We start from the raw sequence: 22,525 nt of genomic DNA on the forward strand, positions 1-22,525 counted from the left end.
GCATGAAATTAATCTTTTTTTTAGAACATACATGTTCTGACATGTCACAAAAGCTAAATTCTGCATTTATTGCACTTTTTCAAGACCAACAAATTTAAGATAACCCAACTGTTCAGTGTAACTAATACTTAAATTAACCTAATGTCAAACATTAAACCTCTTTCTGACCAACACATAATCTTTAAATATCTCTTTTACAAATTAAATGACCAACACAAAATATATTCCAACTTATTTTCCAACTTTTATTTCATGAACAGTAAATTTCTAATAACAAAAGTCTCCTAAAGAGGCTGACGCTTTACATGATGAAAATATTTACCAGGAACCCAAAATAAGATCGTTTTTTCATTTAAAATGCAGAGTACTGAAACCACCTCTGATATTCTTGAGAAACTCCAACGTAACAAAGCTCATAAGAAAAATGTTTTCTTATATCGTCGAGTTAACAAGATAAATGTAAGTGCGGTATACAAGCATTTGACCTTGAATCTGACAGAAAACCATATAACCTTGTCTGCTCTGTGACCTGCAGAACTAAAAATATGAGGAAATGAATAAGTATACTCCAATTTACTCTGTTTAGTCATACTGCATCAGTAACAGTCTTTTTTTTTTACAACAAAAGAACCGTAAAAAATTAAACAATTCTGTTGACTAAACTTTTCCTCTATTGGGATTTTTCTCAGAGGGAGAGAAAAAGAAAGGAAAATATTTTGTAGTGATCAAATTTTACATCTTATAATGCCTTCTTTCTTGAAATTATAGTAGAGAAACTCAGAAATGTCGTTGTTGTTGTTTAACGCCATTTTTCAGCACACGATAGGCTATACATGGCGGCCAGTATTAACGGTGGAGGAAGAACCTGGGAAATCCCCAGAAAGAACCACCGACCCTCGAGAAGCTACTGGCAAGCTTTCTCACATACCCACATTGGCCTTATCCGAGACTCAAACCCACGCAGACAGAGGTGAGATGGCAGTGATCCGTAACGGAGAGCGCTTTAGACCACTCGGCCACTCGGGGCCCCTCCATAAATGTAAGTAAATCCTCAAATTTTCCTGTGGATAACACAAGACTATTTCCAAATGAATTCTACATTTTATGGCTGCATTTTAACTGTTGACGACCACTGAACATTTCCCTAAAATTCTTTATTGTGAACCAAGCAATTAGGAACATGATCAAAACTTTCATTAGAAGAACAATATAAGATATTTACTTCATCTGGGGCCCAAAGCTTCCCAATCCATACCTGTCCTCCAGAAATACATATACGCACACACAAATCATACCAAAAAACTTGCACAAATTTTATACAACAAAAATACCCTATGCAGTTGTCAATTACCCATACCATAATTCACACACCAAGTATTAATATCAACTATATGTAAACATGCCTTAAAAATTATATTTTATATTTTCTCTGTGCATAACTAACTTCAGAAGTATGTTCATTCAATACTGCTATACCCTTATATGGAAGTTCTGTGATTTTGTTCACTACTGGTATACCCATATATGGAAGTTCTGTGATTTTGTTCAACAGTGGTATACCCATATATGGAAGTTCTATGATTTTGTTCAACAGTGGTTTACCCATATATGGAAGTTCTCTGATTTTGTTCAACAGTGGTTTACCCATATATGGAAGTTCTATAATTTTGTTCCATTTTTATAAACTTGATTATCAGCACAGTACACATTATTTATTTCAAAATAAAATATACAATTGTTCAATACTTAACAAAGAAAAAAGAAAAGAGACTAACCATAAGGTTTGACCTTGGAGATTAATAATGCCATAAGGTTTGACCTTAAAGATGAAAAACAACACTACAATATGTATGCATTTTGCAAATTATAGCAAAAAACAAGGTTGATCAAGATTTAAAAAAGACTACATAAGATTTCTTATGTACCATATGCCATTATGAAGTATCTGCTATTGTAACGATATGTTTAGGTAGATGGAGGGTGTGAACTTGAGCTGAAATTAGTAACAAATATTTTATATGTAATATATCAAGCGGCAACTCAGAGTACTTTTTTAACATGCCATTCTTGATAGATGAAAACCTCTAATGGCAGTATGGTGGATTACAAAGACCTCTTTTGTCTATATGTTGCAGTACTTTTTATTATGCATGCTATGTATTCAAAGTTACATTGCTCTATAGTGATACTTTATAATAAACAGCTAAATACAAAGGTTAAAGCAGTTCTGACTGATGAAGCATGACCAAAATAGAAGTTACAGGGCTCTGCAGGCAGTAGTGTCCGAGAAACTGAGCTAAACATAAAGGCTAATGCAGGTTACTGGAGTGTGAAATACAGGTCACAATGACCAAGTTTTGACTTATGAGTCAAATAATATTAATTGATAAAGTGTAAACTATGCCTCTTGCCCTGGTGGTTTAATTGTATTTCCATCAAGTCAGAATGCTAGTAGCAAAGGACATATCATTACTGTCCTTTAATTCTTGACCTTAAAATTTCAACAACTGTCACTTGCTATATAGGTCTATAGGACCTTTGGGACTATATGACACCACAACTAAACTTAGGAATCAAGACTAGAACCTAATCAATGCAAAGCATGTACTCCTTTACAATGATAAACAGTTCCTTCAAGATATTTGGCTCTTTTCTCATGGCTATAGAGATGAATGTGCTTGTTCAAGGAATCATAACGAACCACAAGACCTTTCCTTAATTCCTTTAGCATAGGGCAGTAACATCCAGGTGATTCCTAGGTGTAGAAAGAAAATCTCAAGATATGCAACTTCTTTACACAGCTTAATATTTTAAACTTTTAAAATTGGTTTCACTGTTTTCATTTATGTTAGATTTCATTATAATTTATTTGTGCATAAAAAGTTAGTGTTAAGAATCAACAATTCAATCAAGACAACCTTCCTGAAACAGTTGAAAATATTGGTCACTTAGAGAGTGGCACAATCCTGTCCTATTTTCAAAACAAAAATTCACAATTTAAATAAACATGTCAGTATATTATGTAATAAGAATCCAAATTTGGTGTCACCAGATGAAACAAATTCATGCTCAGAGATTTAAGCCACAATAAATAGATTGCTTCTACATTATGCTATAAATAAATTAATTCTTTTTTTCCTTTATGGGCGACTTGCCGATCAGCCGAAACAGTAGAAGCCTGAGAAGCTCAAATGTGATGGTGACAGAGTACTCTGGTTTCAGCATGTTGATCTTGGGAACTCTGCCTGTAATGAAACACAAGCACAAACTGTGATAATCAACAAGAATTATTTTTTTTAAAAAGATTTTAATGCATTTCCTTGAAGAAGAAAAAATACAATAATTTTTATTTATACCTGGTAAAAAAATTCTAACAATATATAATTTTATTTCATAATGCTGAAGTGAATGTTAGTCATCTGTTTAAGACTGTGATTACTGGTGAAAACAAGGTAGATCATTATGCAACAGACACTTCTCCATTGGCAGCTTAACACATTAATCCCTAGCGACGACTTTACGGGGCAGGAGGTAGTAGCCTACTGCTGAGCTTTGTAGCATCATGGTCATGAATGATACACTAAAGTGGGTGGTATTATAGAAAGGTAGACAGATGTAGCGCTACAATGATACCAAATAATCTGGAATATCTAGTTGCACTACAAAATACTGATAAAAAACCTCACTTTTTGGACCCGACTTTTTTCTACCCAAAATTCGCCTGTGGTTGGAATCCAATTTTGTGTCTGGATTTTAGACTTTTTGGTCTCAGATCTAAGGCAAACAAGTACGAACTGCAAACAGATAGATGAGCCTTTGCAAAAAGTAGGATAAGATGGGCATTTGGAATAAAAAGTGGTCTTGATACAAAAATAATGGCTCTGTTTAGTAAAAAAAAGAAAAAAGAAGTCCAACTTTTACCCTTCTGCTCAAGCGCGAGTCAAACAGCCAACGAAAAATGATGTTTCTAACACAACTAGGCAGTATGTTATTGAAAGATGACCGGGGATTTGGTGTTGTTGAGTCTATTCAGAAATAGCTTTCAAAATGTGTTTCCTACGCCATTTTCAGGCGAAAATGACAAAAACCTCCAGGGGTTAATGTATTAATAACAAGTTAGAGATCATATCAATTGTGCAATAAAACTGAACATGAGAGAAGACTCTTCCGAATAGTGATTCCCTGTTTGCACCTAGCAGCTAATACTAAAATAAAATAAAAAGCAAGCATTCCTCATAAATAAAATCTAAAATGTTTTGCCAATTACCATAACTTTCTATGATAATGCCATTTATCTTAACTTTCTATGATAACGCTGCTCTGCGACTGCATAAAAAAAGAAAATATTAGCCATAACAGTTTTGGATAACCTTTCATTCAGGCCTATGACTTAATGACAACCACAATGAAAGATCCACTTTCAACAAAGTTGTATATGGAGTTTTTGCATACCTGACTTTTGTCATACTTGTAAGCAGTAAACAGATGTTTGTTGAAATTTTAATTCAAGGCCCATCCTTATTTATGAGTTAGTGAAATTTTCCATTTGAATAATTAGTTTTCCTGAACATTATATTGTGTCGTAGTTCAAGTGGGTATTTATGTATATAGGGGACAGGGTAAACAAAGAATTCATTCCAATCTTAAGATCAATCTGAGGCATCCATTTATTATCAGAGTTTACAGTTGTGTTCAGATATAGTTCCAGAAGAATTATTTATTTAAATCATTCATTGGTAAGTGTTCATTGACTGGATTAACACAACATTTTGGGATTTTTGTAAATTCATTCAAAAACATTCTTTACCACACTATCTGTACATCAGGACATTCATGACTATTGGTACATCAGAATATTTACAACTACTGGAATTCATTTGGAATTTTCTATATTGTGGGACTGTGATAGGACATTATTTAGAATTTAATTCACAATACTGTGTCTTTTTGAATTTTCACTTCATATTCTAGTGAAATAAATTGTTGAGTTTTACTTAAATTGTTGGTTTCACTTCCTTTCTGTTACATATTTTAAGACCTAGAGTTGTAAGATATAAGCTCCACTTAAATTGTTGGTTTCACTCCCTTTCTGTTACACATTTTAAGACCTAGAATTGTAACATATAAGCTCCACTTAAATTGTTGGTTTCACTTCCTTTCTGTTACACATTTTAAGACCTAGAGTTGTAACATATAAGCTCCACTTAAATTGTTGGTTTCACTTCCTTTCTGTTACACATTTTAAGACCTAGAATTGTAACATATAAGCTCCCTACCATATTAGCACATCAAGATGATCTATATTAGTTCATCAGCTATATTATATCCACCCTACCAGTCATGATGTCAGCCCATCTGACCAGGAACTTATCTCCCTTCCTATGAATGGCCATTGTGGCTGCATCCAAGAGTATTGGGAATCGGTACAACAGCTGACAAAACACCATAGACCTGAAACAAAATGACCAACATTTACAAACTAGGAGATTTATTTGTGATGTACAAACAAGTCGATCGAACAAGTTCATGGCCTTTAATTGTTGTAAATATAGGTAAGGAAAGAGTTACTACATTCAGATACTGACATATAAGATAATTATTAAACATTTTACAATACCGCAGCTGTAGGTGTTTTGCACAGAAAAACATGGACCTGTCACAGCAATAATCTTGCTGCATATGACACGCTTAGTCTGTAATTATTTTCACCAATCTTATGAGTAATCCTTCTCTTAGAAATGCCAAGATAAATAAATTCTATGACAAATATACAAATTTACAAATCAAAAAATTTACAAATCTGCCCTAAATAAACAGCCAATGATAATTAACTAGTACCCGCATGCATGGACACATATACACATACATAAACATGTACACAAACATGTAAACACACAAACTGTGTATCTGTCATAAAGTCTAAAATATACCCAACAGTTCCTAATGCTTGAATACTAACCATACTAAAGGATGACTCAAGCTATGTTTGAAACATTTGTCCACGGATGTAAGACTGAACTGGAAGTACGTGATACTAAAAGTGCCTGCAACTATTTGCATGGACTGAAAATGCAGTGTTTTAAAAAAAGGCCAAAATTCTAAATGCCTTTTAAAAGTATTATATGGTTATAATGTACCCATAATTTCATAAGTTTGAAAATTCTCTGAGTTGCTAAAACAGGTCTCTGTAATTGCTGATAAATGCCAGTAGTGTCTGATAATGTTGATCTTTTAATCTACTATAAAATGCCCAAGTCAGACACTGAATGTTTCTGCTAAGAAACATATTCAGACTTTAAATAATTGTTTTAACTGAAACTCATACAAGGGATTTAGCTCACTGCACACTAGAGATGTAGATTACAAAAGTCATGAAACATCCTTAGGTGTTCTGCAAATCATGCCAGGTAACTTAATCAGGGAACTAATTTGGGAGTAGACCATTTGATTTCATGGGTAAATAAGGATCCTAACAAAAAAGAACATAAAAAGCAGAATAACTCATTATAATATATGCTGATGAGAATCTCTTTCTACTAAAGCACAGCAAAAGTACAAGTATCAAGCTTGATTGCAGCAGCAAACATGTCATCCTTTACAGCAATTCTCCACCCACCCCCTTTTTAAGGTCACCCTTTCAGCAGCAGGAAAAATGGCCTTGTAAGAGAGGTTACCTTTCTAGAGGGGGACCATACAAATATGAGTCATAACTACAAATAAAGTATAAAAGACAAAACTTTATAATATTTAATATTTTAATGTGAAAAACAAAGGAATTTGATAAAACTTTGCTCAATGTTATTTGAATTAATTCAGAATAATCATCAATTGTGGTACAAAACAACTTTGTCAATAAAATATGGAGTAAAAATGTATGGCTGTAACTACCCCAGTCCAGTGATTTCATTTTTCCACTCAATGCAGTAGAATGTATGCTGATAATATTTGCATCTTTCTGAGGAGGCCATCCCTACAGTAGGTATGCACTGTGGATGTGAGGTCCACCTTTCAGTCGATATGTATGTGGCAGGGTATGCCCTGTAGCTGAGGTCCACATTTCAGTAGGTATGCATGTAGCAGGGTATGCACTGTGGCTGAGGACCACACTTCAGTAGGTATGCATGTAGCAGGGTATGCACTGTGACTGAGGTCCACCATTCAATAGGTATGCACTGTGGTTGAGGACCACACTTCAGTAGGTATACATGTAGCAGGGTATGCACTGTGGCTGAGGTCCACCATTCAATAGGTATGCACTGTGGCTGAGGACCACACCTCAGTAGGTATGCATGTGGCAGGGTATGCACTGTGACTAAGGTCCACCCTTCAGCAGGTATGCATGAATAAGGTATGCATCTCCAATGTGATTGGCACAATACCACCCAAAGTACTGAACAATAAATGGCATTTCCTTACTAAGAAAATGGTGAAGAAAATCTGCCAAAAACCTGGAGAGTGCATGACAAGTGGGCTGCTAAAGGTGGGAGCAAGAACCCCATGACAGAACCATATTCAATAGATTGGGTGGTGAGCATTTTTTAAGCCATTTACTGCTTCCACAATGCAGTGGAAAAAGCAATTTCAGTCAAACTTATATAGGTACTGCAAGTTTTATATGAAGTACATTTAGTACACCAGGGGCTAATCTCATCAGTGTACAAGTGTCCCTGAGACCAAAAAGTGTTATACCTGGTTCATCTAGTCACTTCTGAATACCTAAAACAACAATGAAAAATGGCTAAGCTGTGAAATCAACCAGAATACTGGTTAAACATTACACTAATTTAAGCAGTGGTGTTAAGGAAGAACAAGTGGTATTGTCTGTGGTCATAGTGTGTATCTGCTCACAAGATACACCAATAATATCAGAGTACTAGTAGATGAGTATTGAATGGATGAGCAGCTGAATGCATTGTCTGAAAGGCGGAAATAAACAATTTATGAGTAAAATTCCCTCTTGATATGAAATAAATGAGAAGTTTCCGAATATGGGAGGGATTTAATGTTCCAGTAAAACATACTTGGGGCTCAGGAAAGGTACATTTTAGGTGGAGTACTGATCCTTTGATGCAATTTAGAATTCTGTATTGTCTTCATATAAACATTGAGTAATCAGAATATTCTGGCATAATTTTAAATGCCTTCCATGGGTACAATGTATGTTTAAATGGAACAACAATGAAGAACTGAAAGTAGAGTTGGAAAATATGACGTGCAATTTTCATGCATTGTTTTTCTTTATTTTCTCTTGTACTATCATTGAATCCAAGACTTGTGCATCGAATGGAGATGTATCATTGATGCATCTACTGCACATTTCTCCTGCTTCCAGCTGCCCAGATATGACAGTCACAAAAGGTTTGGTCACATTTTTCTTGATTGGAAGGAGGGAGGGGGCAGGAGGGGCCAATGAAACACCCTTCACTATAATGGGATTAGAACAGGGAAGAGGAAGAAAAATCTTAATGGCCTGGGGGTCTAGGTGTCTGCTTAGGCCTACTTGCAGGTATAAGGCAGAAACCTGGCAGGGGGTGGGGGGTGGGTGGGCAAAAGCATCCCACATAGACACCCTGACAATGATTATGAGCATAGTGGAAGCATATCCTGGACCCATTGTTTGGTGTAAAATTTGGTTTAGTTAGTTTAATTAGCCTGAGTTAATAGTGTAGACCTGTACATATTTACAATATATTTTTACACTCTGAAACCCACCAACACTTTCTTTTCTTCCAGGCCTTTTCAGCCAAAGCCTCAAGGGCTCTTTTTATGGCTTTTGCATGATGCTTTTCCAAGTTTTAATTTAGTTTAAGTTAGTTTAATTAGCCTGAGTTAACAGTGTAGACCTGTACATATTTACAATATATTTTTACACTCTGAAACCCACCAACACTTTCTTTTCTTCCAGGCCTTTTCAGCCAAAGCCTCAAGGGCTCTTTTTCTGGCTTTTGCATGATGCTTTTCCAAGTTTTATGATAATTTTCTTTCAGTGTAACTTTTTGACATTTCTTTTGCATATGGAATACTGCTTCAAACATACAGTTTTCTTTTTTCTCCTTTTACCCTTATGCTGCTGTAGGGATGATTCTACACTGTCAAGAGGATTGTATTTTGGATCCATTCTTTCAAGCTACTTAATAGATGTTGTCTTCCATGCTTTAAAAGCATATTTTACAGTCTGACATGCATTTTGAGTTTCAGTATTCATTCTTCTTGACATGGCATCAACAATTACCCATTATACTGAAAGAGGACTCCACCTGCAGTCAGTTGAATACTGACTGACATGCACTTTGAGTTACAGTATTCATTCTTCTTGACGTGGCATCAACAATTACCCATTATATTGAAAGAGGACTCCACCTGCAGTCAGTTGAATACTGACTGACATGCATTTGCATTAATAAGTGATGCAATGTGATGTTGATCATACTGCAATTAATGATTAAACTGAACAACATCTGGTATATAAATGGCATGGGGAGGCAACTATACTGGTATCTATAAGAGTTCCTTCCCATAAATGCAATTCTCATTGTCAAAATGCTATATGTAGACAGTAAAGAATTAATGTTTCTTCTTTCTGGGATGGCTGGATTTAAGAGTTAGTGGAGTGTATTTCCTAACAATAATGTGATTTTGTCAAATATTTGATAGAGAAATGTCAGACTATAAAAATATTTGTAATTCAATATTTATATAATGACTTCAAAACTGAAATAAAAGATGAAATATGAATATATATCATAGCTAATGCTTTTAAACAAAAGGGGTATGCAGGAATGTCTTCAACTTAATGGAATCCATGTCCGATAACACTTCATGATTTTTTCTGGAGCTTTGCTCAAAATATCTGATGTACATGTCTTTACAGTATCTTCACACTTGATTTCCTAAGGAAGACTGTAAATACAATTTTGTTTGTTTCTTGGTGCAACTCTGAACTGCAATAAGCTAAATTACGCCAATAATGACGAACAATGTTTTAAATCACTTCAAAGGCTTTATGTGTAAATAAGATCATGATTTCTCACCATTTGAAATCTGAGCCAAACTTGTCCATCCATCTCTGATGGTAAATGGCCATGACCTCTTTATCATAATTCCCATGATTCAATGCCTCATCTAGAAATATGGCTGCCAATTTACCTCCATCCATCGCATGATGAATGCCTTCTCCTTGAAAAAAAAGTACAGGTTGCAAGTCCATTTTAAGTGCAAAGAATAATGGTGATATGATTGAAATTATGTTGCAATTAAGTTTTCCAATAACAGGTATTAATTCTTTTCTGCGGTCAACTTCACTGGCATTTTGAAAGATGCTACCTTTAAAATGTTAAAATTACCAAAACATTTTTCTGCACTGTAACCACTGTGTTTGTGTATGTAGTTTACATGCAATTCTGACTCAATGTGAATCAATCTTCACTGTTAGATTTTCATAACAATTTATGTCTGTTTGGCAAGAATCATTTGAGAAAGTCATCCCTTATCAGTGCATTATCCTTCAAATTAATTCCTTTGTGAGTTGACAATATGATCATTAGAAATGCATAATGTCATCTTGTCTTGGACCTAAGTAAAGATTATCAACAGTGCAACATGAGGTGATTAGTTGCATTCCATCTAGTGCTGGACCAATGATGTCATTCAAAAATGTAACAACAGTGTCTGAGTGAGCAAGAAATTGAGGTACATCCTATCCTGACACTCAAAAGGTCTATCCTTCTGTGCTCACCTACCTTCATGACTTTCAATTATCATCATTAAAAAGACATTGTCATTTTTCACTTGCCTTGTTCGATAAATTGGCTGTCTGAATTACTTTTCATATTCTACTTGTACTTATTGCCAAGTGGCAAGTTGCTTGCATTTAATGCCAAGTGGCAAGTTATCTGTTTATCTGAGTTTAGCTTAAAGACCAAATAGTGCTAATACAATCGGTCCAGTTTGAATGCAATGATCTCAATAAAGTTCACTTTTTTCTGCCACATTAAAAAGTAAGTGTCAAAGCATAAATTCCTGAAGCAACATCCCACTGAAAAAACACCAATGCAACAATTAACTCTGCCATTTCTCAACAATTTTCAAGGGTTTTACACCTATAGTACAACCATACCATATTAAAAATGTCAACTCTCCCTGCTCAAAGATCAGAAAGGAAAAGTTGCAAAGCAAAACATTTCAATATGCCCCATTTCAGCAAAACTAGCCCTTCCAAAAAAGTCCATCTTTCATAATTTCTTAAAGAAATTGACGCTGTTGCTGTTTATCACTACCTGCCATACTACCCAATCTGTGGTCAGCTCATTTTGATGTTGAAAGATAATGAGAACTTGTATATGTTCCTAGTGAGTATAATCAGAAATATTGTATTCATAGATATACAAAAAAATATAGTTGTTGTTGTTGATGATGAGTCTAACGCCACTATTCAGCACAAGATAGGCTATACATGGCAGCCAGTATAAATGGTGGAGGAAGAACCAGAGAAAACCCCAGGAAGAACCACTGACCCACGAGAAGCTACTGCCAAGCTTTCTCACATACCCACATTGGCCAAGCTGAGACTCGAACCCACGCAGACAGAGGTGAGACGACAATGATCCGTAATGGTGAGCACTTTAGACCACTCAGCCACTCGCCCCCCCCCCCACAAAGATAGAATCTTATAGATAGATACATGTAACAAATGTAACAAGCACATGTAGAACTGTGTTAACAGTACACGTGTGTCACTAGGTCGACACTAATTTTGGCCTAGGACTTTTGAGAAAGCCACTCCAGCTGCAATAAACAAGCAGTACTAGAACTAACCTGCTTTACCATACATAACACAGCATGTAACTACTAACGAAGAAATCTACTAATAAGCATATTTCACAAGCATAATTTTATGTTAAATAAATCCAATGAGAAGAAAATTAAGTCTACTGCCTGAAAAATTTCACCCAAATAGCATATACATGTGTCCATGGGACAGGCCAATTACAAACTTAAGGTGGCTGTGCTTATTCAGTTGAATCAGATAATTTACACCTAAACAGGGACAATTTTATTAAGTCCATGTAAACCCATGTTGGATGAACTTAATTAAAGCTAAAATAGTTTCTTTGTTTCTTAAAAATATTATTATTACTATATGATTGTTGTTTACATCTATACAGCTGACATGTTAGCATTTGATGATAATGTGTTGAAAGTAGCCAGTTCACAATACAAAATGTAATGTTTCCACTGACTCCTTTTTATCTTGATTGTTTATAAAAAAAATATGTCTTTCCAAATTGTTAGCTTTGACTGGTTTTGTTTTCCTAATAAAGTGTAGTAGTTTTCTTTTCTTTGTAATTGTACTTGTTTGATTAAAGTTAGAGGCAAAAATATTGACTCAGAGGTAAATTTTCAGTGATATTATAAATATCATTATGATGTCACAACTCTTTACAAAAGCCTAGGAAAACTTCTACTGATTCACCATTGTAGATGATACAGCAAGAACACTGCTACTGATTCACCACAGTGTAGATGATATAGCAAGAACACTGCTGTTGAATCACCACTGTAGATGATACAGCAAGAACAATGCTGTTGATTCACCACTGTAGATGATAAATCAAGGACACTGCTGTTGAATCACCACTGTAGATGATACAGCAAGAACACTGCTGTTGATTCACTACTGTAGTTGATACAGCATGACCATTGCTATTGAATCACCACTGTAGATGATACAGCAAGAACAATGCTGTTGATTCACCACTGTAGATGATACAGCAAGAACACTGTTATTGATTCACTATAGCAGATGATGAGCATGACCATTGCTATTGAATCACCACTGTAGACGATACAGCAAGAACAATGCTGTTGAATCACCACTGTAGATGATACAGCAAGAACACTGCTATTGATTCACTATTGTAGACGATGAGCATGAACACTGCTATTGATTCACCATCATGGATGATACAGGAGATCAAGTTAATAAACTGGTAAAGAGTACAACAAGAGTACTGTGAATGGTATACTGTATGCTCACTCCATGTTTAATAGTCCCCATCCTCAACATTGAAACTAACTGGGCATTGATGACTCTTGAGATTACTGACCAATGGTCTAAATGACCTGAACCTTTTGTCAAGGTATGCATTCCTAATTTAAATTTATGCTGCAGTAACAATTATTTTCTTACTGGAATGACCATGACCTCTAACCCCAAGAACCTGTTTCCTTTTTAACATATGTGCAAGCCATCCACTAAATTGCTCAAGGCACTTACCCTAGCAGAAATATATGGAAAGTCCCCCTTTTTCTAGCCACAATAACCCTGACCTTTGCTGTTTTGTGTCCAAAGTTTGTATACTTCTTTCATATCTTATTTGTAAGTGGTCCTCAGAAACTATGACCATGGAAAGTGTTATTAGACTATTTATCAAGCAAAAGCCATTTATCTTCTTTAATTGACAATAACCTTGATCTTTGTCCTCTCGACCTCCAAATAAAAAGACTTCTTGATGAAAATAACTGATCAAGAACTGAAATTTCGTTCACAAATTATGTTTCTCCTTCAGTCACCAACCTTGACCTTTGACTGCACTGATGGGGTTCTTCCTTACACCAAGTACAAGCCATTCCATGTTTGGCCTCATTCTGAGATGCAGAAATAATGTTATTTTATAAGAAACATTTTTCTTCCTTCAGAATGACACAGTGACCTTGATGTTTGACTCCAAAAAGTTTGACCCCATTCAGTGAAGTAAAACTGTCATTACATAGAAAATATTTATCTTCCTTCAGTCAGTCAAAGCAACCTTAACCACTGACCTTTTTATCCACAAATCAATACCCTTTTTACTTACCCAAAATGTGTGTGTGTGATTTGGATTTTTAATGCAGCTTTAACAATTTTTCAGTCATATCGCTATGATGTTTGCAGTGTGACAGTTTATAGTGATGTCTAGTACTGGGGCATTATGTCGCAGACATGTAGCATGATGTCCCACCCAGTCACATTATCCTGACACCAGGCCAACCAGTCCTAGCATTAGCCTCTTCATGCTGAGCGCCAAGCAAGGTAGCTGTTAGTAACATTTTTGTAAGTCTTTGGTATGACTAGACCAGGGATTGAACCCATGACCTCCTGCATCCGAGGCGGACGCTCTAACCATTAGGCCACCGGAGCGGTCACTTGCCCCAAATGAAAGCCATCAACACAGCTTTGTAATTTTTATCAGGCAGAGAACTAGAGTTTTGAGCAAAAATGAAATGTAACATGGGCATCAAATCACAACACACTCCCTGTGGTGGCCATATCCACAAAATCTCATTTCCATAACTTCCATCTTATTTATCAAATGTTATTCAGGAGTTAAAGAATAGCATTTTCATCTACATAAAAATCAAGAAATTATACATGTCTGTTTCTGACTTGCACCTAAATACTATATTCAGTTAGTATTCAATACTGTATTCAGTTAGTATTAAATACTATGCTCACATATCATACTGTTTTCTGATAGTATTTACTACTATGTTCATATAACATTAAATACTGTATTCTGATACTAAAGAATGTATTCAGATAGTATTAATACTGTATTTATATTTCATACTGTTTCTGATAGTATTTAATACTATATTCATATAACATTAAAATACTGTATTCAGATACTAATGTATTCACATAGCATTTAATACTGTATTCTGATCATATTAAATACTGAATTCTGCAGTATTAAATACTGTATTCAGACAGTATTAAATACTGAATTCTGATAGTACTAAATACTGTGTTCAGATAGCATTAACTGCTGTGTTTAGATAATATTAAATACTGTATTCAGATAATATTAAATATTCAGATAGTATTAAATATTGTATTCAGATAGTATTAAATACTGTATTTAGACAGTATTAACTGCTGTGTTTGGGTAATATTAAATACCCTGTTCATACAGTATTAAATGCATATTTCAATGCATGCATGAATGAGCTGGAAAGAAAGCATCTGATAAACAAATACATGCATATTGTCATCAAATGGAAAAATTATCATTTGCTGATAGCTTATCTCACTGATATGTGCTCTTCATATTTTATCTGTATTTTATAGGTCACCAACCTTAATTTTTTCTTTGGCCAAACATTAAAAACTGTGATTGGTTAGCCTCAAGTTGAATTTAGACTTCAACCAAACACACCACTCAGCTCTGAAGATTAATTTTTGTGACAAATCTAAACTAGCTCTTACCAACAAGATGCAGGAAGTATAAAAAAACATGCATTTATGTTTTTTTTTTAGAAGGCAAATTCCAATATAGTATAGCTCCTCATTTTACCTGTCATGGGATCAATCATTCCTGCAGCGTCTCCAACAACGATCACGTGATTGTCAAAGCTCCTCTTTTCTCCTCCCAATCTCAGGCTAGCTGTTTGGCATAAATATTTATACATGTATTACAAGTTAAAATCCAGAAGAAAATGGGAATTTTGAAGGAAGGTCTACTTTTATGTTTAAATACAAGATTATAGAAGGATCATTACAGAAACTGAGTCAAGCTAAAATGTTGAGATTTAAACATTTCTCTGATATACAGTCAAACTTTACATTCTACATATTGCTGGTACACATATAAAAAAAATATCATTACCATATAATTAAATCACATAGAGATCATCAAAAATTTTAAGGTGAATGCAGACCTGCCAACCCTGACGAGTCCATCTCAGTAAGGCAGTTGATTTTTTTTCCGTAAGATTGACCAGTTTTCAGTAAGGTGTAACAAAATATCAATAACTGCTATTGTAAAGCTGGAAAACATAATTAAAAGTTCGACACACTGATGATAAACATTATGTTGAACTGAAAAGTTCATAAAGTATGCATACTTTATTTACCACAAGTACAATTGCACAAACTCTAGTTCCAAGCCCTATGCAGCTCAATGGCTTGTTGCTATCTCTCAATCTTACATAATTCTTGGAAATTCATTTTCATTTGATTTCACGATGATGGCAATCATATTTCCAGCCACGAGACATACTCAAATTGGCATGTGATGTCCAATAAGTGTAATTTTGTCCTTTCCAGCTTTTATTCACAAGAATCTGAATACTCCTTTTTATTCTTCTGTGTTGATTATTAACACTTTACTAGAAGCTTATTTTTCCTTTCATCTTAACAATGCATTGATTTCTGGATGCCATTTTTAGAAATTCTATAATTAAGTTTGATCATGCAGACGCTTCGCATGAACAAATAAGTGCAGTTTCAAGTGTCTGGGGTGCTGCTGTAAAGTTAGTCTGGTTCTTTGACTAATTTCACTAATTTTAAGATGAAACCTGGATCGAAATAAAACACGGATGAACCAATTATCCAGATTTTTTGGCAACGATCATTTTTCTGTACTTTTTGCTAGTATGCCGTAAGTCCGTATTTTAAGGGTAATTTTTGTAAGAGTTGGCAGGTCTGTCTCTCTCAAGTAATCAGTCTTTATTTAAGGTTTTGGATCAACTAAGCTTTGCATGCACATATTGTAATACACCCTGGTTCCTTTACATTTGTTAACAAGTATGATAAATCACTGATTAATGTTAGATACATGAATTATGTTACTTAAGTTTACAGTGTTCCCAGTCTTCGTTTAGTCAATTTAAATGAGTTGACTTAACACATGATCATGACCACTAGCTCTTATGAAGATAGGATTTTCATACCATGTAACATTTTTTAATTATACCCTCGTTACTTGCTTAGATACAAAAGAACTAATTAATGTGATGATAAAATGCAAGCAAAGTTTTAACTGATTGTAGCAGTACTCAATTATGTTCACACAGAAACACTTAGAGATGTGAGAGTCGATTAACATTTTTCACATTTTAATACAAGAAAGCGTATCACATTTATGATGATTATACTAAATAATACTTGATTAATCAGTATTTCTCTTGAAAACTGCTAATGTTGCTGTTAAAGCGATCTGAGAATTACTGTTTGTTGTTACTAAAAATGAAAATTCAACAAAATAACTTTTATCAAAAGTTATGAATTTCATGATTTGTTAAATAAAATTTCCAGGCCCTAACCAATTTTTAATGATTAAACAAGCAATATATCAGGGTTTTTAAAAAAAACAATTTTGATCACAATTTTATTCACATTCAACCAATAGAGAGGTTTGCTTTGTATTTTAGAAAATGGAATTCACACCAACCTTTACATTTACAAATGGGTTTGTGAGTTATGAGTATTTGGTCACCAGGTGCATAGCAAGATTTGTCCGATGTTGTACATTTCATCTTGTCAAATATAACAAATACTTGATCAAACCTAAGCTCTAACAATTATAGTGTTTCCCACGAGCTCAGAAGGTGTACTGGTTATGTGCTTGCTTTGCATCAAAGCAATTAAGTTTCAAATCTCAGAGCTGGCACTTACAATGGTTAGTGGCCACCACTCTAAGGTCAGCAGTCTCCTAAGGACTCTCCAGTTTCTTCCACCTACCCATCTCCACCATCTGAGCCACTGATAAGATCTGATGTTGCTGAAACTTGCTTGATGAACAATGAAACCTCACTGAAACAGTCCCTATGGCAGCCTTCTTCCTTTGTGAACTGGCCATATATTTTAGTCCAAATAAGACCACTTTAATACAGTATTTTTGCCAAGCCAAGACCAGGAGCCAGACTAATAAATTTGTTATGAATAAAGGGAGGGCTTATAATCACACAAAGCCATAGGAAATATTTGTCAAACTTAGAATAACTTGAAGGTGGCCTAATAATAAGCATTGGCATTTCATTAGATAAATACAGTACTACTCAAACCTGTATATACTGGACACATTTATAAAATGGCTTCTGACCAAACACTGCCACGCTTAAGAAAGTTTTACTGTAGTTCTTTCTTTAAAAGCATACCTGCTTTCATTCGCTCTATCTTGAAGTCTGGGCCAAGAGCCCTGCTAATGTTTGGGTCACTCTTCATCAGCTTGTCATGCCAGTATGGAAGAGTTTCTGTGGTACACTTGGGATTCCCTGGGATGATGTACACACAATAATTCAGTTCATCTCCAGGGTGGCGAAACAGGGCTGCATATCCTGTAATTAGCAATCAAAGTACTAAGACTACTGATGACTCACAAGATACTGATATTTATTTTATTTTCAATAATTTTATGCAAAAAACAACGTGGCTCAGAATTATCTCAGTTACCAATGTTTTACTACAGCCACTAGTGACAGAAACATCATAAAAGACCCTGCTTGATACAATTTACTTACCAAAGGCTTAAAAAAAAAAAATTGTGCCAATAAGGCAGGGTATATCTAACAATAATGTACTATAAATTCTACAACAACATGATGTAAAATGCGAGATATAAACAATATCAAGCTGCAAGCATAATACATGTCAAATCCAATGATTCATGCTATTATAAGGTGCAAAATCTGAGTCTTCTCATTAATGATATCATATTCTGACAATTATCTCATGAGAAGCAGATGACTGAAAATTAAACTCATCCAGAGGTCATGACTGGATGAGTGATCTATGGTACTTGACTTTACAGATCACTCAAATCTCACTTCTGTTCATGTGGGTTTGAGTAAGGCTCAACTAGCATACATATGTGAGAAAGCTTGCCAGTAGCTTTTTGCGGATCAGTGGTTCTTCCTGTGTTCTTTCTCCACCAAATATACCAACCACCATGTAAAGCCTATCATACGCTGACAAATGGTGTTAAACCCACAAAACCAACACAAATAAATTCACCAAAGATCTCATGAACATAAAGCTGAACACCAAATTTTGTTTAAATCCAACAATTCTTGATAAAGTTATACTGCAAAAACCTAGATTAGAAAATCAAGAAATATTGGGTTTTAACTCCTCTAAATCATGGCAAAGGAAGCTGAAAATTAAACTCACGTAAGGTTCCATTAATGTCAATCCAAATACAAAATGAGGTTCAATCCAACAATCCTTTGTGAAATTATTCTCCAAAAACCTAAGTTTTGAAGGTTGGGCAGTCAGGGGCTATAGCTCTCAGTGCTATGGAATCCTGGAAATTGAACTCATTCAGTCTTAGTAATATGAATCTGCACACATATGCATAAATGAAAGGAAAGTGTTATGTATATCTATATTCTTATAACTCCTGGTACATGATTTTATTTAATTTTTGTAATTTTTATTCATGGTTGTACAGAATATCTTTAGCTAGATATTGCCTACATGACCTGAGTCTGTTTAGAGCATAAAATTACATAGGATCTATAAATAAATGCTTATGTGTGTGTTGACAGTTATTATTAATACTCTTAGTAATAAGACTTAATGGTGACTTTGGATTAATTTCTCATTGGCTGATGGGCTTCAGATGCTTTTAGAAGAATTCAGTCACTTCCCATTGGTTGGGCTAGGTTAAATGAATAGGCAAATTCATGGCAAAATTAGTAAGATCTTTTGTGTCAGATATATTGTGAAATATAGTTGCAATAGAGGTGTATATAAGGAAAGAACTGAGTCATCCTCATTTCTTGTGTTCCTCTTTGAAGTCTGCAGACATGTTTTAGTTTGTACTTAGATATTATTTGTGAGGAAAAACATTTGCTTGGACTGTTCAGTGGAAACAGAAAGTGCTCATTATTTAGACCTTAATATTATTTAGGAACTGCAATGAATTATTTGAAGGAGTTCTGGATGATGCCATCTTGACAATGTCATGATTCTTGGTGGAGCAATAAAACTTGCTGGTTTGCTTCTTTGTGTTACTAAGTTTATGACAACAGTCATCACAAAAGGCCATCAAATGCCGAACCCCTCGAAGAGAATCATGTTCATGAACTGCATACTTTGGACTGAACTGAGGTATTTTGATCAAGTAAGTATCCCAACTTCTATTCTATTCGGTTTATCTTAACAGTTAAATAACAATTCAAAACTGTACAGAGTGTATACATTTAAGTTTTAACTAATTTGTGAGGCTACTTCTCCTAGTGCACAAATTCATCAAATTTGAGAGTATTGCCGTAAATAGCCGAACATGAAAATTTTAAACTTAAAGGGACGGAGTGAAGATTCCAAAATAATGACATAATTCTGAGAGTGATGATGCAGATGAGACCACTGTAGCTGTCACACACACTGATTATATTCCAGCTGATGAAAATGGCCTCCATGCATCCAGTACTAAAGTTGAAGATGGACTCAATCAGTCATGATTATGGTAGTGATGTTAATCTCAGTACTTATGAAAATTTGTACAGTTAATCTTCAAGAATACCATGAGTGGCACATTACACACCCATCCCATGTTTCAAAAGTCCTTCCAGTCCTTCCAGTAAATAACTAACATTTTTGTGCTGATACCATTTTTCAACCTTCAGTTAAAGTGACCCTGACCTCTGACCTTTTGTTCCCAAAACTGAATGGTCTCTTCACTACCCCAAGTGCAAACCATGTACAAAGTGTGGCCTCTGTAATGATGTAGAACTAATACTGCTGTGTGAAGATTGTTTTTACTCTTTCAGTCCAAGTTACCTTGATCTTTGACCTTTTGCTCCAAAACTGATTGGTTTCTTCCTTATTGAGTTAAGTCATCCACAATATTTGGTAAGTTCATGTTGGAGAATTTGAGGTCTTGCATTGAACCATTTAACTTCTTTCTTCACTGTAAAGTTGACTACTGAGCTTTTGATCCTGAAATCAAGGCTTTAAATACATGCTAGTAGCAGGTGATTATTTTTTTGCAAGATATTTATACCGGAATCACTGCCAATAATTCAAAAGGTTAAGAAAGTTCATTTTACAAGTTTTATAATTCATCACTGTATTCCAATGGTGAAAATGATCCCATTAGGATTACCATCTTCTTCAATTTGATATGCATCAGTCTATGCCAGAACGGTATTTCCCTTCATGCCTATCAGGATTGGTGATCATGTGCAAACAATGAAGCAAGGGAATACACACTTGACTTTTTGGCTAAATAAAATACCAGAAAGTGTATGCAACAAATTATCAAAGAGTTCTATAAATTATGCAAAATGAAATGAGATATATTAGAGAATGCTTACTGTATATACTTGCGTATAAGCCAAAAAATTTAGGAAAAAAATAAAGCCTGGAAGAAGGGGGGATCTGCTTATCTGCGGGCCAAGGTCTAAGTCTGAAACTTTTACGCTTTTTCCCTCGATTTCCAGTATTTATTGTTTCTGTCAATCGCCGAAGATGAGATCACATGCCTAATGATGCCACATGGCTCATAAGATTTGTGCTGTCGTGAAGTGAAACAAATATTTTTTTTCTAACTTAAGTGGTAGGATAATGAATGAAAAACATGTTTTAACATAACTGAAGTCTATTTGACAGATGTCCATCCACCAGAAAATGCAGCCATATGTGTTATTTGAGCCACAGTGGTACGCGTATTTTCCAAAAGAACCGCCATATTAGTAATCTCCAGTCAAGTATTTAACCCTCAGCTAATCAGTAATCATTAAACTCTACGGTATCGTACAAATGCACGCTAGCTTATTTCAGTGTAAATATGAAAAGAATCTACGTAAAAAAAGGTAAAAGAATTACGATACTGAGGGTATATAGGACAAACATTTTGATCGAGAGTAGAAATACATGTACGATAGTCTTAAAGGAACAATAGTGAGAGGCTCCATAGGGGTTAGTTGCGCGCACGCTTAGGAAGGGTAAATAACAGGGCAATATACGAGTCAGCGTGAATAATTGTAAAACAATATAATTTGTGGGATTTCTTTGACAGGTGTTTTAGAAGTAATCGGCAGCCACAGTTTATATACAACTGTTGTTTAGCTGTTTGTAAAGCAAAGTGGTTTGTTAGCGGTAGAGTGTTGTACAATAGCTACCAGATGCTTAATCTGTGGTAAATGCCTCGGGGATAATAGGTTTGTTTTGTTGCACAATGCCAATGACTTTACTAAAACTTGCCCACTCTCAGATGTATTGTTTAATGAGATATGGTAGTGGACATGGTTTCTGCTCAAAGTTATAAACTGTCACAATACTTGAATAATGTCCATGCTGAAACCAATCATATTTTGATCAACTGAATCACACTACCGTTAGTTTAAAAAAAACCCACAAATAAACAACAATGATAAATAATTATCAAATACAAATTGATAACCAACCACACATGGAAATAATTACAGGATAAGGTATATAAATAGTATAGTACCACTATAAGAAATTATTTCAGTTTAATCTCTCTAGAAGTTTATATTCAATTCAATCAGATAAAATGAATAGTGTTGGAAGTAAAAGAAAGCGTTCTGCTTACGATACAGCATTCAAACTTAAAGTTATTGAATATGCAGAAGCAAATAACAACTGTGCTGCAGCATGCAAATTTTTTGTGAACGAGAAGCAAGTACGGGAATGGCAGAAAAGCAAAGCAGCATTAGAAGAAATGCCAATATCCAAGAAGGCTCATCGGACTGGGATTGCCTCTTTCCCTGAATTGGAGAAAGAACTCAGTGATTT

General features: G+C 34.8%; 1 protein-coding gene across 1 annotated transcript in view; it reads right to left on the minus strand.

The window, feature by feature from the left end:
• Positions 1–231: 231 nt before the first annotated feature.
• The window catches only part of LOC149775692 (conditioned medium factor receptor 1-like), a 52,602-nt gene continuing 30,308 nt past the window's right edge, over positions 232–22,525 (minus strand). The window contains exons 7-11 of the mRNA XM_089944283.1: positions 17,920–18,099; positions 15,336–15,425; positions 10,032–10,176; positions 5,336–5,451; positions 232–3,245 (exon numbers count right to left, since the gene is read on the minus strand). Of these exons, the coding sequence (XP_089800409.1) occupies positions 3,124–3,245; positions 5,336–5,451; positions 10,032–10,176; positions 15,336–15,425; positions 17,920–18,099 (653 nt within the window). The 3' untranslated portion in view covers positions 232–3,123. The remainder of the gene's footprint in view (positions 3,246–5,335; positions 5,452–10,031; positions 10,177–15,335; positions 15,426–17,919; positions 18,100–22,525) is intronic.

Source organism: Sinohyriopsis cumingii, chromosome 19 (assembly GCF_028554795.1).
Source record: "Sinohyriopsis cumingii isolate HCF-2022 chromosome 19, ASM2855479v2, whole genome shotgun sequence".
In the NCBI taxonomy this organism is placed as follows: domain Eukaryota; kingdom Metazoa; phylum Mollusca; class Bivalvia; order Unionida; family Unionidae; genus Sinohyriopsis; species Sinohyriopsis cumingii.